This window comes from Anguilla anguilla, chromosome 11 (assembly GCF_013347855.1).
Source record: "Anguilla anguilla isolate fAngAng1 chromosome 11, fAngAng1.pri, whole genome shotgun sequence".
NCBI lineage: Eukaryota > Metazoa > Chordata > Actinopteri > Anguilliformes > Anguillidae > Anguilla > Anguilla anguilla.
In genome coordinates, this window is record NC_049211.1 from 21315338 (window position 1) to 21334071 (window position 18734).

Sequence of the window (18734 nt, forward strand, 5' to 3'; positions counted from 1 at the left end):
CTGAAGTTTGCCTTTCCAATGCACAAAGCGGTATGATGGATGATCAATCACAGCAATTCAACACTGGAAGTCCTGGAAGTCTTCAGTCTAAGAGGTCTAAACATCATTGAAACTAATATGTCACAGAACTGGGCTGGTATGCTAAACTGCTACGGCATAGAAATTGCTAGGGTGAATAATATTATTTGATCCCCACCCAGAGCCAAAGCCAGACAATAACAGACCCTAAAGAAACCACAGTACCATAGTCCAAAGAGTGCACGGACTGTAGAATAGGGTTGGGTAATGCAATAAATTATTAATTGTTTATATGGTGCCTTTTATCTCATGATGTCAAAGCACTTTACCGTGCTAAGGGGAAACTCACTTAAAGCACCACCAATGTGTAGAATTCGCCTGGGTGAAGCAGAGCTGCCATTTTGCACCAGAATGCCAAGCATAATTCACCTGAAGTCAAGATGGAAATTTACTTAGCCAATTAAGCTGGGGGAGGATTTAGATGGCCAGGTTAGCAATTTTCACAGGACCCTTTAATGGCCATAGTGCATCAAGACCTCATGTTTGGTGCACCTCCATTGAATGTGAAATGTGCCTGTGTTCAGTTTCCTGGAATAAGGACACACATGATGGCACAGATCATGGATTTGCATGAGGAAGTGTTGAAGCTGTGAGATATCTGTCTCCACAGTGAGCCGGATAGAGAGTGGTGTAGCATGGATAGGGGGATTTTAAAGAGCGTAAAAGAAAAGTGTGATCGCAGGAAATACAGCCTTATAGGTCAGACATGTTGAAAGATGGGAGGGAAAAATTAAGTGAGGGACAAAGACAGAAACAGACTGTCAGAAAAAGCACAGGAAAGCGTTTATTTTAATTAACGGAATTGAACTTAAGATCTTACAGGATGACATTAGTTTGGCATTGAGTACTGAACCGTTTCCAAGTTGCTGTTGTTTGTAAGAGCAGCAAGTGGTCTTGTGATAGAGGGAGTAAGGAAAGTAAAAAGAAGGAAAGAAAAAGGAAAGATAGACTGAGTGAGGCAGTGAAAGATGACAGATAGGGGTCTCATGGTCTACAGCCACCTGATTTCCAGTCGGGATAACGCACTTCTATTCAATCTGCTCGGACCAGAGTGCTCGGTGAGTCAAAGCCCCAGAAGTCTACCTGCCCTCTGCAGTCATCAGATTGCACATTCTGTGAAAATCAGCGCCAAGCTGAATTATTTTAACAGCCACTTAACACTTTAGACACAAATCTAATTTTTGCACAGGAAGGGAACTGACAAAAAATGCATATTTCAAGGTCTCAGATAAAGTTTTGCTATTGATAAACTGATCACATTTTTAATTCTGTGAAAAGTGGTTAACAAATGGGGCCTTTCGTGCTGTTGATACAGAAGTCAAAATAAGAAATGCAAGTTAGAAGAAATGACAGCTGTGATTCAAATGGCTCACTCACTGCTTTTATTTTCTATTGAATCATTCAATTGTTTCTTTTCTATAATATCATGATCCTTGTTTTGGGTTTTTTTTAACACGCATGTAATATTTTCTCCCATGGCCTTAATTTATTTTAAGCTTAAGATAAATTCTTAAAGTAAGTTCTCTTTCCCTGGATAAGGGTAACTTTGGATTTGCTGTTTGAGTTGCAGAAGGTAATGTAGTAAACAACAGTGGCGCCAAGGCACAAAATCCATATTCAAATCGGGTATTCACTAAACACAATGGGTCTTCTATGTTACTCTGCATAATGCTGCTGGTCTACATAAGGCTTTTTCATGCTGTAACAACTGTGAAGGGCAAAAAACTCACTCTCCTGAATTCTGTTTAAAGATGTCACCTATACTGCTCTGCTGGATCTATGTAAGACTACGTATAAATAAAAAAGAGGATGGAGCAACTTTTGTAAAACGACTAGTCTAGCTTACTAGGCACAACTAAAAACACTATATAAATACTGCACATGCTGCATCAGAGAGCATTACTTCCATATTAACTCATCATATAGCATGCATCAAGCTTGATATTTAAAATAAAGTGCCGTGAAAAAATACTTGCCCCCTTCCTGATATTGTCTATTTTTTAATATTTATGACGCTGAATGGTTTCAGAGTTTTAGACAAAATGTAATATAACACAAAAACATTTATTAATTTAATAAAAAGGTTATTGAACAGCCATATCACTCATGTGAAAAAGCAATTTCCCACTTTAACTTAATTGGTTGCGCCAACTTTAGTAGTAATAATTGCAACCAAACTGGTTTAAGTTGTAAAAAAAATTTATCCTTACTCATAGTCTATATGTCCCATTTTCTCCCTCCTTTCTTTGTCAAATATTTTGCTAAATTATTAAATCATTATTCAGAAAAAAGGCAAAAAGGGTGGACAAAGAGAAAGGTTTCACCATTCTACACGTAAATGCAACACTGCATCTTGGCTGAATTCTGCATGCACTACTTTGCGAACAGACATAGATAGCACAAAACTCTTCCTCTAGCAGACCTTTTGTGTTCAAACTGCAGAGTGACATTTGATGCACTAATACCGACCATGACTCATCTTCCAGTGTTTCCATGTAATCTTCCAAACATCAATCTCCAACATCCCCCACTAACAAGTTCATAATGCCACCTCCTGTATGGTAGGGAACAGTGATTTGTTTCAGGTTAATCCTTCTGTCTTGGGTCTATGTTCATTTTTCTTGTTTCAGAACTGTTAGGGTATAAATAACAAACCACCTTGGTTGTAGTGTCATTTTTCTTTAAATATAAAAGAAGAAAATAAATTGTACAAAACACATTTATGACCTGAGTTCGAAAATAACTACAGCGGATATTTTATGGAATGAATTCTTAATGACATCTGGTTTTGTCAAATTTATTACATTAAATATTTAGCAGATGCTTTTATTCAAAGCGACATATAAAAGTGCATATCACTATATCGCTTATTACTACAAGGCATATTACTAAGTTACTAACCAATTTAAGCAGAGAACTATTACAGTAAAGTAACAGTCCGTGTATTCCTAGCCTTTGTTTTCAGCACCCTATTATCATACCATATAGTGTAGCGCACCAGGCTTCTGTGTCTAAGGCACCAGGGAACCTCTTGCCATGTGCATAGAATTTGTGTGTGAAGAGGGTTAGGGTTAGGGTTAGGGTTAGATGCTTCTTATTAAATGCTTCTCCTTAAAACTGACCTGTCAGCATATGGGTCTTATTTAGGATATATTTAATACTGCTGTGCTTACCTTTCAGCACAGCTTTTAAAAGGTGCTCCTCTGCTTTTTTCTTGACTTGTCAGCGTCCACCTGGAAAGAACGAAGGGCAATTTCAGATTGCAAATGATTCTTTTTATCATTGGCAAATACATTTTAAAGCTGTATTTACATTAGTGACATACATTTGTTTTTTACCCAGACATCAAACCCAATGAAATTTACCAGAAATTAAATCTAATTGGCAATACCTCAAAGCCATCATCTGAGATTGATTTCTCGATCAAGTCAATCACCACAACATTGTAAATATGCCATGACTGCCCACTATTTAAAACTCAAAAATCCAAATCCTATAGATATTTATATCATTCATGTTCCATTTATTGTAACGAGGAAACATATTGTGCTTATGATCACTGGTCAAAAGTTATCTGTAATGATAATAATAATGTACAATGTACCCAAGAGTCAGATTTATAACACACTACACCCATATGAGCAACAGCAAAGGTCTAATATACTCTTTCACTTATTGCTCTTAGAGACTCTTCTTTACCTGAGCATGTGTTTGAAAGTCAAAGAATACATTATACACTTGAGTAATCACTACTTCGAGCTATATATTGTATCTTCTATTAGAAGTCCTGAGGTTACAGAACTTAGTTTAGGACGTGAAAACTGCATGAAATGAACTGCACGTTAAATTCACTTTGACATGTCTCTGTGATTCCACTGCCCTTTCAGTGATGGTGGGTAAAACTGTCATTCAATCACTGGGAGCCACTGTGAAAGCACAGACAGGAGATCTTGATCTTTTTAGATGCTTGGTACAGGGAGGTCCTGGATTAATGATCACTATAAAGCTTAGGGAGGATAAGTAAATACTTTGTAGCTACAACCACTCAAGACTGCTGCTTTTTTTACTCTTCAGATGGGCTTCGGCAAGTCTGTGTGTTTTTCTGTTGTAAAACCCTTGTGTGTCCTGCAGGCCATGGCATCAGCAGTGGCTCAGGTGTTAGTGGCATCCATGGAGCCAGGGGGCCATGGGGCCACCTGGAGGTGTGAAGGCACTGGGGTGGTGTGCCTGGTCAACGACCAGTCACTGAAGTCCTACTTTCTACGTCTCTACAGTGTCAAGGTGAGCATTAATAGCCTGGGTGAACGTCAGTTATAATTTAAATCAATTTTCATCCCTAATTTTCCATTTTACATCCTCTTTCAGTTCATGCTTTCTCTTATCAAGCAGTAGTATACATTACAAGTTATCTCTGTCTCCCCTCTTTTCTCCCCATTTCCTTCCAGAGAGCACAGTTGCTATGGGAACAGGAGCTCTACACCCCCTTCAGATACTCGGCACCCCGCCCCTTCTTTCACACCTTCCCTGCAGATGTAAGGGCACTCCAACATCTCTCTTTCTCTCAGAACACCCCAGAACACTACTGGTAGCCCGGGCCTGTAGCCTTCAAGATTTTGGCCACTTGAGATACCCAATACTGCCCACACTGTTAAAACTTAGCAGTTGAGCATGTTTGCCACAATATTACATTAACACTTCAATTTGCCCTTGACTGCTGTGTTGCATGAACAAGTTTTGTTGCTTTGTGCCTGTAGGAGTTTCAGGCAGGCCTGAATTTTGCAGATGAAGAGGAGGCAGAAAGATTTCTCTCCGCAGTCGAGACACAGATCAAAAGCACCCAGCATAAGGGGAGAAAGTCATTTGATGGCTTGCATGAAAACACTCAAGGCAAGAAAATTTTTGGGCAGACTATTAGCAGTTACCCACTTCTAAGTCATTCAAATCAGTTAGATTTTTTTGCCTCAGTGCAGTCTCTTGTACGCTCTGTTCTAGACTCTCCAAGTTGTTCAGCACAGATGACCCTCGCCCACAACCTGAAGCCCTCCTCGGGACAGTTCTTCTGGTGAATGTTGAACAAATCTGACACCATACTTCTTCCCAACTTTTAGTGAGAAACTCAGACAGATAGGTCCCCCTGGTGGGGTGGTGATTACATGCAGGGACTGTTTAAATCATGTCAGGTTGTGCAAGAACAATGTGCTGTTCAAACTGTTTTGAGATTTCGCTATAGAGCAGAGTCGAAATGATGTTGAAATAAAATGTTAAACCACTAGAACCTTGTGCTGACTCCTTTGGATAAGGCTAGAGCTACTAAGACTAGGAAATATCTCAAAGTGATATCATTCATTCATAACAGGATTTAGCAATCCACCACTTTTGTGTGACAGATTCAGACATTACAATTCCAACCAGAAAACTTAGAGTGAGCAACTCTTGATACATTCACATGCTAAATGTCAACTGTCCCTTTTGATTGCATAGGACCCTTTCCCTGTTTTTCTATGTTATGGTGCTTTACACTGTCATTTTTTTTCACAGCCTCGTGGACCGTGCCAGCAAAAACCCAGAGAAAAGCTTTGATGTGAGTAAAATAATATATGATCTCTAGAAGAATATCACTTTTTGACATTACTATTATAAAATGATTACTTCAAAGGGAAAACCTTCAAGTCAAAATTTTACACATTTCAGCTCAGTGATCTTATCAAGAAAGTGTTTCTATAGAGACACAAGCTGTAAATGTGCTGGTCTTCTTTCTGTCTCTGACTTTCTGTGTGCGTACTGGTGTGTTTGTGTGTGTATGTGTGCATGGGTCTGGGTTTGTGTGCACACGCACGTGTGTGTACGTACTGTATGTGGACATGCGCATACATGTTTGTATGGCATATGTTTCTGTGCACAGGTAAATACCCTTGACCCAGCCCAACAGAAGCTCTTTGCGAAGGCAGAGGTCAGTGAAACCAATCAGAAGAGCAAACGGGTCTCCAGAATCCACACCATGGCCGAGCGCCAGGGCGGACTGGAGACGGTGCAGAAGGATTCCCAGGGTAAGCATATGCCCCCATGCAGGCTGGACGATGCACACTGTCCTCACGTCCATTTCTCTGAATGCCAATATTGACTTCCGCTGCCGGTATCTGTGGATCAGTTCAGTCTGTCTCCATGCGTCAAGTCTGCGGGCATGCATCTCAGTATAGAGTGTCTGTGTTCAAAGAGGTTGATGTGTGTTATCTGTGCCATGTACATATTCAAGCACTTACACTGATTCCTCCATCTCCCTCAAGTATCTCAACCTCAGAGGCTTCCCAAATGCAGACGTGCTTTTTCAAGCCTGGCCCTGAAGAAAGGCCCACTGCCTCCCCTCCCTGCACAGGCTGGGCTGCCTCCTGGGAGGGAACTCCGCTCTGTGACCCAAAATATCAGCAATCTGGACTCCCGCAAGGGGCCCTTCTCAGCCACACCCCTCACCCATGATGCAATTCCCCCTTCGCCTTCAATGCCCGCACCCAGAATTCCCCCAGGTCACCCTTCTCCAACCCAATGGTCAGCTTCAAATCGGTGAGAACCCTGACTCTCAATAACAGTCTGTCTAAGGATGCATTTAATTGCTAATTGTGCATTTTAGTCTTGACATAGGAGCATTTCAGAGACCAAAACAAGCTTATTGGAGAAATAAATAAAACATGTGGCACTCTCATTCAGTGTATTTAACCAACCAAGTCAAACAGCAGAAGATATAATCAGTTTCCATGATACTTTATCAGGGAAATTTCACAATCTTTCTTTGAAAAACTGATTCACATTCTGATGTTGAGTAATACCTGGTGTGTGAATGCACTTGCCAACACACCAGTTAAACTGGTCTGTAACATTCCACCAAAATATTTGACTGATTGGCCATTGATTAAAAAAGAACTGATAGCGTGGGATGTGCTGTTATGCAGCCATTCAGTATGTCCAGTATCAGAAAGGGTAAAATCTGAATAGAAATGATAGAAATCATGTCTCCCAGTGGTGATAATTGGAATTACTTCTATCTATGAATAGCGCCTCAAGGGCAGGCAGGGTGTATTATGTTCATCTGGAATAGTTTTTGTTGTTGTTGTTGTTTTTTGTTTCCTGACAGATGATCTGCCTAATCTCGCCTGCTAAGTGTACTCAGGTAATGGGAAGCAATCCTGAGATGATGGGATGCATTTGCCCAGATTCTTTGGGTGACCTAATTCTAGCTGAAAATGAAGGGACCCATGGGGTACAGTGGGGTGGATGGTATGACCAAAAACATACCATTTTTCCATGCTTGGGTGGTACATGATGCATATAGTGCCTCAATATGATTAATAAAGAGCAAATCAAGATAACATGATTCATTTTTTTTATCCAGTTTTTCAGTTTCCCTAAAAATATTGAGTCCATAATAATATTTAATAATGTTTCTGATCGAGAGTCCAGTGCTTAACAATAGATAATTCTATCTATTTTTCTGTGTGTTTTTAATTAAATAATGAAATCATAGCCCTACATATTCATGTTTATTTGTATTCTGGAGGATTGATTTTGTTATTCTCATACAGAGGCCCAGTGGGAGAACTGGCATTCCACTGAGTTCCTATTTTTCCGTTTATGGAATTACAGCCTTTGCACACAATGGCTTCTTCATCACAAACAGTACATTGATACCTTCATTACAGACATTACCTCTCGTATTCACACTCCTCCTCTGCTGTTTGGCTGAGGCAATGTTTCATGAGAACAAGTTTTATTTGTTTTGTTTTTTTAACAGTGATTAATTATGAAAAACCAGCCTGAGCAGTGTATAAAACAACTGTGTTTTACTGCACATGGATAAATATGAATCACTATATGTGGCAATAAAAAAGCCTGAATCAAAACTAGATACTGAAAGCTTTCTAATACCTGCACTAATGCATGAAACAGTCAGGGATTTAGAGGAGGGCCAAGTGTCTAATCTGGAGAGAACAAACACATTCACTCCATTTGTCACAGTAAGATGCGCAGGTAAGATTCATTTTCATGTTCCAGGGTCATATGATCCCTGAGTCACAGCAGCATCTAAACCACGCAAAGAAAAACCATGAGTTTGCCAGTATATTTTGATGAAACTTCCCTGTCCTTCGAGCTATAAGTTACTAGTCTAACGAGTTTGATGAGAATCCAGACATTGTGGTGGCCACTGAGATCTTGAAGATACGATTGAACAGCTCACCTTTAAAAAGAAATGGGTGGTAACAGTGATTTCCACAACAAGGATATGGTGGTGATGTTAGCATCAGTAGCAGTGGAAGCTGCGGATAGCAGTGGTGCAGTTTCAGTGAAGACCACAACGATGCCTATTTCAAGGAACCTGACTTGATTTATTTAAAATGCTTTAGATAACAAGTTCCATGGTTAGCTTTTTGGCAATTTTTTTTATTCTAACTTGATTGCAAATAATATTGAAGGTAAAACTAAATAAATTCCATAAATAAATATATATGCATAATAAATACTAAACAAATTACAATCAGAACTATTTAGTGCTTCACACATCTAGAAGGCCTAGACTTTCCAGACAACCTTGCTGTCCTCTCCACCAACCATTTGGCTTAATAAATATGCCCAGCAGACAGGTCTTAACAATAACACCTGCAAAACTCAAGTGAAGTATGTCCACACCACCGCTACAGCACCAGTTTCCATAAACAGTGACTCACTGGCGTTTGTGGACAACTTCCAGGGTGGCTCCATCAGCAAAGACAGTGGGGTCCAAAAAGACATCAAGGCCAGGCTTTGAGTGCCTTTTCCCGACTTAGTCCCAAATGGAGGTACAAGCAGTACATTGTCAAAACTAAGATTCTCCTTTACAACACCAATTTTATTTGGTTGAGCAGGTCTGAATGCTGGCGGATCAAAGAAATTAAACATTGTGATACTGGTAGGCTCATCCTATTGTTGTGAATGGAGGAATGCCAAAACCTGGGCTAAAATCCTGACTGTGCCGGTGCAACCTACAGTCAGTAGCCCCACATTGTGAAGGTTCAGTTGGCTGGGATCCGTGTCTCATCGCTCTTTTAGTCACCTCTGCTATTAGATCTAATGCCTGAACTGCACTTGCTGAAGCAGCTTGTGAAGTGTCTTCCTCTGACTCATGCCTGTGCAAACTTATCTGGTATGCAGCAGTATGAAAAGAAGCAGCTGGTGACATCACATGCTTTAGTGGAATATGTTGAATCTATGTACAATTGGACATTCCAAATTGGGAAGAAAATATGGGGAAGCATCAGACAATGAAAACATAAAACTGTGAAGGCGAGGCCATGTACTCCACATACTGCAGGATGACATCACAGAAATTGCTCTAAGGATACCATCAGGCACAAAAGTGGACTGGGAAGGCCAAAAACTACCTGGCACAGACCTGTGACTGATGAGCTGGGTGTATTCAACTCCTATAATGTGAAGTCAGCACACTGCATTTTATATAATGTTGCTATCTTCTTTTCTGAAAATACACTGCCTGTTGTTTCCATGCAAGTTGTGACTGTTGAAAGAACAAAGTAGTAATGCTGTTTTCTTTTATGCAAACACAAACAGCTGTACAGTCTCCTTTTTTCAAACATAAACAGAAGATTATGTCTCATGAATGGCACAACATACAAAATGGTCACCAAGAATTAGAAATGTTGGAAAGAGCTAATTTTAGCATTATGTCCCAAAAAGACTGAGGAAAAAATACATTTAAAATAAATGAGAACCAAACTAATTCAAGGGTCAACCCCTGAATCAAATCACAGCAGAGATTATTTTGAAAACAAGTGTATCAAAAGGATGAAACACAAAGTTGAAAATAAATTACTCTGCAGTTTATTGACTACACAACGAGAGAAATAATTTATTCCAAAAGTTAATCTTTATTTATTAAATATGTTTGTTCATATCAGGTATGACAGATAGATGGAGGCCGTGCCACTTATATTCGAAAATATGCCACATTAGCTAGCGTGGGAGCGCTTTAAAATCCCTTCCGTCCGGCTGTACAAGACCTAGAACAACTCCAAGCTTCATTCAGTGTGTGAGTGAGGGACACTATATGACGCACACTAACAGTGAATCGCTGTGTTTGCACTGGTAACTGACACCTCGCCCGCAAAACCCGGATGATGAGGAGCTCCAGTCGTTGCAGAAACACACAGAACCTGGACAGGGCTGGTAAGGAGACGAGGCTTTGCACATCGCGCTGTGTATTTCGGCTGGTTTCCATAATATGTGACTGCATATAGTTTTCCGAACGATTTGCAACGCAGGGCTTGCGAGGTTAGAACGCGACGGAGGAAGTAAACAAGTCAGTCACGTAGGCAGCAGGCTATGCACTAAAACAGTACGAGACTCTTTCGGAAATTAACCTGAAATTGTGAGCATTTTGACAAGAGTCTGACTTCTGAACTAGAGCAGTAATGGCAATAAATACATTTAAAAATCCATAAATAGTTGGCTTGCTTGCAATAAAGGGAAAGCTTGTCATCCTAAATTATTCGTCCAGTTCTTTTTGTGTGAAACCACAGATTTGACTAATACGGTCATATTTGGTGCTTTGCTTTAATTGTGTTTCACATTATGGTTTACACGGTCATTCATTTTGCATGTTTGAAAAGCATACGATAGCTACCATTTACTCACGTTTAGCTATTAGGAATTTTGTTCTGAGAGAGATGTATTATTTTTCGTCTGGTAACATATTTCAATTCCTAAGCCGTGCAATTGGAGACGCAATTTATTAGCTAGCTAGCGTATTTTCCATTACCAGCAGCCTGTTGAGGGCTGTTACCAGCTCCATAATAAAAGGTTACCAAAGAGTTAATTATACCGTGGAAGACCATTAAACAGGGAAGGGTCTGTCTTTAGAGTCATACCTTGTTTTCCAAATGCCAAGACATAAAATACATTATATTAATAAAAAACTTTGTAATGTCTACTAACCGTATCGTTTCTTAATGTAATAAGCAATAATATTTTTTTACTAGTTTATACGATGCAACTTGCCGGGTCGTTTGTGTTTTTGAATTTTATTAAACAACATCAGGATCAGAAGGTAAGAAGTTCGGAAGTTTTGTATTGGCTTGACAAATAACGTAGGCTACTGGCCTACTGTCAAACAACTTGCCTGCCAAAGTCACGTTTTTCAGTAGGATATACAACGAAAACCCGTCTATCTCAAAGTAGGAACAAGACTAATCCTCATGTGATTACTGCTGGGTGGTTGGGGGTAGGCTACCTTTGTGGTCACTTCGGGCCTCTTTGAAAGGCGGTTTGTGCATAGTTCGATCTCGTCCACCTGAAGGATGGAGTTCGTTGTCTGGGACGTTTGGACACAGTTGTGTGAAGGAAATGGCATTTATGATGTGCTATAATCGTGTTTCAATGTCTGATGCATCTGTGATAAGAACACATGTGGACAAGCAGCACTCCTAGGTTCTAGAGAATCCAATGTTGAATTGGTAAAGCAAAGCTTGCATAATTAATTGATCATAGCTATGATGGAGTTGACCTCTCAACAGCAATGTCATATTTCTGATAATTATAAATTGCAGCTTTCTCACATACTTGGAGTCACTCAACCAGAAGGTCCCTCTGCATAATCTTTACTTTGCACATCATATTTAATCAGACACACAGTTATATCAATGACCATTCTATTACAATGATTCAAAAGCACATATAGCTCCAGTGTGTTGAAATGTTGAGGGTAGGATGGTCATTCATAATGTGTGTTATGCACTATTGCAATATGGGTCGTAGGTGCAAGCCCATTTCAAATCAGCTGTTTCAAGAGGACAGGTGAGAGAAATGCTTGCTTTCAGTTTTGTAAAAAAACTGAACACATGCCTGGTGAGCAAAAAAACATATGAAAAGGACTGAATTCTGTTCAGAAATAAATAATCTGCCACCGGTTACCAATTCTGGATGTCTGTTTATTTCCCAGCAGTGTTTAGATTTTGCTGCTAAGTGCTGTATCTCCTCGGACTCCTCCTGCCTTCCTCTGACATCTCTCTCTTGCTCGCTCGCTCCTCCCGTTCTGGCAGAGGCAACACAGTGGATTGATATGTGTGTGAAAGTTCAGCTCTGTACTCTCAATCTTGTTAAGGGTTTCAGAGAGATTTGCTGGCACTGACTCTGGCTATTCCTAAGGAAGTGCATTCTCAACATTGACCGGTCTGTAGCTGTCAGGGGCACAGTTACATGACACTTCACTAAGATTACGCGACTGGACATATAACATAACATATACATGAAATCTAGGAGGGGCAGTACTATTTTATCGCAGACCCCAAGGCCCCAGTAAGGTCATTTGAGGTTAAAGGTTTCACAGTTAGATAATAGGTATTGCTATTGTAAAGCAAAGAAACAGTTCCACCTTTCCCCAGGCTTTTCCTCTAGTGACTGAATTTCCACTTATTTACATTTTGGGATGTTAAATTACTTTAAAAGGTAATGCTACGATGATTTGTCAGAATTTGCTGAGTCGGTCATTGCTGGTGCCACGGGAGATGGGCTCAGTTCCTGCTTAGGCATGAAATGACCTTTTTCTTGCTGTAAGCTCGTCATGTGGCTGTTTTTGTATTGTCTTGCTGATGAATGGTATCACTAATATGCTATACTATTTGGTTTCAGCAAATTGCAGGACATGGTTTCCTTTTGAAATAATAACCTCTGTGCCCCCCTTACATAACAACTGAAGAGAACCTTTGCACCAATATTCGCTCTTGTTTAGACGATGTACCTTTGGGCCGTGCCTATTTTGATTGTCAAAGTATGATGACCTTGGCGTATGTCAGCACTGGAGACACATGGGCACAAAAACACACGTACACACACTCACGCACACACAATACTCAGAGGGCCTAGCTGGGACATTCCAGGATGCATAGATATAGAACAGTTGTCAGGGGAGATGCTGGACATGCTCCTGTTCTTCCAGAGCCTGCTAAGTAGGGCAGTGTCACGCAGTCCACATGGCTGTAGAGAAGAACATTTTGATCTAGCTCGGAGGGAATAACCTAGGGCCATGAGAGCTGCAGCGCCCACAGCAATAAATGCTGTCAAAATCCATACTGACACAGCAGTCAATCAAACGTATTAGCTTTTAAATAGCAAACGCCTTCATCCAGGATGGCATAGATTTCCGTTTTTAATACATTACGGATTTAGAGAGCTCTGAAGCATCACTGATGCATCTTGAGACCAAACAATGTGCACTGAAGAATTAAGTTAAACTTCCACTTGTTTTACAGAACATTTGTAAAAAAAGATTTTTCAAAACATTTCAAAACACACCTTTTCACCTAATAGCAGGAACAGCGGCATCTGGTGGAAAGAACCTTGTACTATCACAGCGTAAGAGGGGCCATAAAATCAGCTTCATTGACTCATTACTCTGTACAGGAGAAAACAATCATCACCATTTACACCAAGAGTGCATCAAAGGTTAAAGAAACATCGGTCCTAACTACAGCTTCGTACTACTTGTCAACCATGGAGATCCAAGGTTAAATAGGTTACATTAGGCTGCAATCAATTAGTCTCTCACATACCAAATACTAACTCTACAAAGAGTTGCTCTGCAAAAAGGAATGCTTATGTAATGGCTTAAAAGAAGCCATTTTGGAACCATCAGAGATGCATGGTGTGAGAAATGGAATAGAATAACCCTCCAGGTAACCACCTCGTGCAAATGAAATTGATTAAGTACCTGATTAGAAACGTATGGATAAGTTTATTAAAGAACAAGATTACTTGTCTGTACCTATCTATCCTAAGACTCTATAAAATCAGTTGATGTGATCTCTGTACATATATGGCATTGCCAGGTTGTATGGGTCACAGTTACACTGGAAAACAGTTATAGTTGTGTGTGGATCACAGATGTAGTCCAGATCAGCCAAAAAAACAAACTGATGTTAAGAATATACCTTGTGTGGAGCATGAAGATTGAATCCATTCGGCCAGTCAGTGGGTAGACTTAATTGGGGCAGCTAAAGTGAAACTGAAAATTGATACTTTATAGATACACTGTGTCCTTGATCCCAGCCCTTAATTTTGTAATATGAGCCACACCATTTCCGCAGCAAATGCAGTAGGCCTAGCTGCACAATGTGGAAAATAATTGCAGATTTTTACAGTTGTTACAGGGTGGTGGTTCTTGTTCTCACTTTGCTTATACTTAGTGATTAATTTAGTGACTAAGGCAGATTTGTGGGCTGTCTGCAGCAGTCAGTCACATGTTTCATAACCTAAGAACCTGAGCTCAAGTGCTCATACTGTAATTCTATAAGCTGCAATTAAGTGTATTGTTATTGTGGATGATTCCATTAATGTTCCATTGCTGGGTTGTTTTGTTTGAAGAGCCCTGTAAAGAAAAGGTGAGGGATTCCCTTGTACTGTGCTAGTTTGAACAGTGAGATACTGACAGACAAAACTGATTGGTACAGTGCTGGCTTCCAAGTTCTGTTTCTTGTTACATGACGAGATGTGCACTATATTACCACAAACATTTTGATCCTCACCACTTGGCTTCAATACTTGTTCAACAGAACAAAGGGCCTAGCTCACAGTCGTGAGAAATTCTGATGTAAGAAAAAAAAAGTTGCCTGAAAGAGCTTACTAAATGGCAATCAGGGTGGCGTGTCCTTTTGAAGTACTAGACATTGGTGCAATGAGGTGGTAAATGGGCTAGTATGACGTTTTGATGGTATGATTACCTTGACCAAACATATTACGTTCTTCGAAAATGTCTTATTGCAAAATAAGTATTGGTTAAAAGACTGGAACGTTATGCCAAAATGTTTTTTTTATTAGTACCATTTGGCAGAAATGTACTGTGCCAGATAAATAATTGTATAAGTAAATGATAGAGTCAAGAGCATTATGTGAACAGAACACGCATTCATTTTTAAAACGTATGATCTCAAAGACATGAAGGAAAGTTTCCAAAACCATTCGAAAATTGTGTCTCTCTGGGAGGGAGTGTGTGAGAAAGAGCGTTTTGCAGCGAAGCGAAGCAACCCGCAAGCGGTAGCAATGGCATGAGCGTCGAGATTGAGTTTCGTTTTTTTCTGGTTTAATTGTCCATAAGTGAAAGTCCAACAGTTTTGTAAATGCCTTTCATTTCTAACATCGTACGACATCAACGATTTGGTACCCATTCTTACACGTATTATGTTTTGCACGAAATATCGCGTTTTCCTGTGTAAAAACTTACTTGTAGCACGTCTAACTTCCAAGTTCCGTATTCTGGGAGGGGGGCGGGGCAGGGCAGGTAGGACCGCGCGCCCGTTTGTCCTTCTATTTAGAACACGGAGCGGGAAACGCCATTTCTGTGGAGGGGGTGTGGGGAATGCAGAGAGGCAATGATATGCAGTATCTTTTGTTTTTGTATTGTGTTATTGTCGGGCTAAAAAAATATGAATATTTTCTCTCTGTTCTGGATATTGGTTGTTCACATGGAAAATGTACATATTTCTCATTTATCTCATTTTATGCCATATATTTTCCCCACCTGTCTGAATGGGTTAGTCCAACTATGGACAGGTGTTGTAAGGCTGACAGTTACCTTTACTTGGCAGTTTTTTGTCTTTGTTTTTGTTTTTTATTTTTTCTTGTTGAGAGGCTTGATGCAGCCATTGTGCAGTATTTAGTCCGTCTGTACAGTTACAATTTAAAATTTGGTATTTAGCAGATGCTCTCATCCAGAGCAACTTACAAAATAGTACAGCATCTGGAGAAAACTGAACTCTGGTAGGGTCAATAATTAACGTTCAAGTGCCATGGAAACAATAAGTACATTGACAGTAATGAGTAGACTACAAAAATTGCTTTGTACAAAGCAAAAGGTAAAGTATTCAAATAACTTAATACAAAACTTGCGATAGGAGCATATTGTAGTGTCATAACCCTAGGGTCCAAGTGTAAGTGCATAGTGGACCAGCGATAAATTGTCTATATATTAGGATAGACCATGTCAGGTGCTGTGGCTAATGCTGGGGGTGAGGTGTTGCTTGAACTGAGTGTTCAGTTTGCAGTGAAAATTGGGGAGTGTCTCTGCAGTCCTGACTGAAGAGGGAGATCATTCCACCACCTGGCAGCCAGGCAGGAGACGTTATGGACCTGGCCAAGCATTGGGCTGCAGCATTCTGGATTTTTTTGTTTTGTTTTGTTTTTTTTGTTCTCTGAGCATGGCATTTGTAAATAAAACCAACCCTTGCTGCTTGACTGCTGGCTTGTGACACATTTATTTCCCCAAATCTGCCACACCTTATCCAGCAGCACATCTCTACCCAGCCCTACCACAGAGTCTGCAGTCTGCAGACCTCCTGCCTCATCTGCCAACTCCTCTGATTATTTGGGTGTCTGCTAGGTGTGCATTAGTTCACAAAACGCATGGTTCAGTTTGGTTCATGGTTTTGATTTAACAGTGTTGGTTCAGTTCTGCACATTTTTGGTTGAGAGTACCATTGCTAAAGTTATCAAATTTTCATTTATTTGACAAAAGATGTTATCAAAACATAATAAAAGCATTATCAAAAGCCTGAGAACAGACAGGTTTTCACAGGTTTCCTTTTTCTTTCAAAAAGAAAAGTACCACTGTTATTTTCCATGCCTCTATGAACCGCGGCATAGACACTGCCCAGACACTTCTTTAGACTGTACTTTGACTAACTCCAACCCTGCTCCTCTGCAGAGCTTCCCCCAATCTAGTATCACTTTCATGTATCAATTGTATCTTGATCTTCTAGCACTTTAATATATCACTTGTATCTTCATATAGCACTTTTATGTTGCACTTGTATCTTCATCTTGATATTGTAGCAAATACTTACCGTGTGAACTAGACTTGATGGATAACGGATATTTTATGAGAATTGTACCTTATCTGACCTGTGTTCTGTAGTTGTTCCAGTGACCCTCGGCATGCACTTATTGTACCTTGCTTTGGATAAAAGCAACTGCTAAATAAAACAAAGTAATTTTCAAATAGAAACTAATTTGGCCTACTACATTATAGGCTAAGCCCATCAACATTAAATGTTTCACCCTGTCTGAATATGCATGGCAGGGTGTTTAGAAATGCTACAGGGAGGTGGAGCTGTTCTCTGCCTCTCTTATTCTTGTGCTTTTATTTTAATAATTGGGCATCCAGTGCAGGGCTGTGTATGTCCAATTCCCACCCTCATTTTGAATGTCCAGTTGTCACACAAACTGTGTTCATGGAGCAACCTCAGGACACAGACCTCAGACGGGTATCGGTGCAGAGCCACGGCTTCCCCTTTTTGTGAACACCAGGGTGATGTCAGCGTAACTGGGCCATCATGTTCAGCGTGTTTCCATTATGGCACACTTGCGAAGCACTGCTTGCACAAACATTGTTTTGTCCACCTCCATTTTCATTGCTGTTGTTAAAACTAAATCCATAATGCTCACAACATTGGACTTAAGCAATGCCAGAGAATCCTTTAACTGGGGTTTTTCTTGCTCACTTGCAACTTCACCTGTTATCTTTGTTTTCCTTATTTTCAGTTATAGAGCTCTGTCTAAATTGTCTACAATTTTGGCTGCTAACATTAGCCATACAGTACACCTAACCAGAGACGTATTGCTGATCTGGCTAACATGAGACAATGAGATGAAGATATACTTTATTCATGCAATGCACCCACTCTAAGTTAATTATAGATAATTTTTACATTTTAAAAATTTTAACATATGATAGCCTAGTTACCCTATCACTCACCTCCAGGGGAACCACAAGGAAGTTTGGGCCCCATGAAAAGATCTCACATTGGGCACCACCACTCCAGAACATCTGATGTTCGAATATGTTTTGTGGGCCCCTATCAGTCAGGGCTCTAGGAATCCTACAAACGTCCCACTTATGCCGCCCCTGCTCAGCTTGTAAACATAAGGGGCGACATAGCTCATAGCTGTCTGGCAGTCGGAGGGTTGCCGGTTCAAACCCCGCCCTGGGCATGTCGAAGTGTCCTTGAGCAAGACACCTAACCCCTAACCCCTAACTGCTCTGGCGAATGAGAGGCATCAATTGTAAAGTGCTTTGGATAAAAGCGCTATATAAATGCAGTCTATTTACCATTTACCATAATCCTTCTACGAATCTCTCAAAGTCAGTCTTTGTGTTCAGTGCTGTGCAGCTACAACAAAAATGTTCACATGAAACAATGAAGTGTGATAGTTCACATCTTAAATCACAACTCTTTCACTCACTACAAGTTGGATTTGTATATCTTTAGTGTCAATTGAAGATCTTGACTTGTGTTAAGCAAGAATGAATTGTGTAATAAATGAATTTTATGGAATGATGTAATTGATGTAAGAGCCATAAATTGGCAGAGAAAAGGCAGTTTTTGTCTTAGATTTATATCTCATTTTACATGTGATTTCATAGCTGTATAATATATGAACCTGTTAATAGATCAATACATTAACCATGATTTCATTATGGTAAAAATGTATTGGTACACTGAAATATCTTGTATTTAAATATCCCTATTTGATTCTTCGTTAGATTAGCCTACTGTGACGTCGTTGCCAATTTGTCAGTTTGTTGAAGGAAGTCCATTGAGCAACACAGTTGTTTGACCGTTAGT

General features: G+C 40.0%; 2 protein-coding genes and 2 long non-coding RNA genes across 4 annotated transcripts in view; 2 read left to right on the forward strand and 2 right to left on the reverse strand.

Moving 5' to 3' along the window:
- Nucleotides 1-95: 95 nt before the first annotated feature.
- On the forward strand, nucleotides 96-7443 carry si:dkey-197j19.6 (neural Wiskott-Aldrich syndrome protein). Its single transcript, XM_035381538.1, has 9 exons — nucleotides 96-1136; nucleotides 4210-4359; nucleotides 4524-4610; nucleotides 4833-4965; nucleotides 5071-5140; nucleotides 5617-5659; nucleotides 5981-6125; nucleotides 6363-6636; nucleotides 7205-7443. The coding sequence occupies exons 1-9, from the start codon at nucleotides 1047-1049 to the stop codon at nucleotides 7206-7208; spliced, it is 996 nt and encodes a 331-aa protein (XP_035237429.1). The 5' UTR covers nucleotides 96-1046; the 3' UTR covers nucleotides 7209-7443.
- Nucleotides 2138-3314, reverse strand: LOC118207701. Its single transcript, XR_004761442.1, has 2 exons — nucleotides 3252-3314; nucleotides 2138-2710 (listed from the first exon to the last, which is right to left on the reverse strand). It is a non-coding gene; the product is annotated as an uncharacterized LOC118207701 (long non-coding RNA).
- Nucleotides 7444-10135: 2692 nt separating the features above from the next.
- LOC118207694 (6-phosphofructo-2-kinase/fructose-2,6-bisphosphatase 4-like) overlaps nucleotides 10136-18734 on the forward strand; it is a 32409-nt gene continuing 23810 nt past the window's right edge. Inside the window, exon 1 of the mRNA XM_035381533.1 lies at nucleotides 10136-10287. Coding sequence (XP_035237424.1) covers nucleotides 10236-10287 — 52 coding nt within the window. The 5' untranslated portion in view covers nucleotides 10136-10235. The remainder of the gene's footprint in view (nucleotides 10288-18734) is intronic.
- On the reverse strand, nucleotides 11799-15555 carry LOC118207702. The gene is made up of 3 exons (XR_004761443.1): nucleotides 15335-15555; nucleotides 13411-13510; nucleotides 11799-13092 (listed from the first exon to the last, which is right to left on the reverse strand). It is a non-coding gene; the product is annotated as an uncharacterized LOC118207702 (long non-coding RNA).

What these genes read in the sequence shown, in the direction of transcription:
- si:dkey-197j19.6 (XM_035381538.1), top strand. Translation starts at nt 1,047, where the DNA reads ATGACAGATAGGGGTCTCATGGTCTACAGCCACCTGATTTCCAGTCGG. An exon ending in CTTGCATGAAAACACTCAAG is followed by an intron (nt 4,966 to 5,070) that starts GCAAGAAAATTT and finishes GCTCTGTTCTAG; the next exon opens with ACTCTCCAAGTTGTTCAGCA. An exon ending in GGTGCAGAAGGATTCCCAGG is followed by an intron (nt 6,126 to 6,362) that starts GTAAGCATATGC and finishes ATCTCCCTCAAG; the next exon opens with TATCTCAACCTCAGAGGCTT.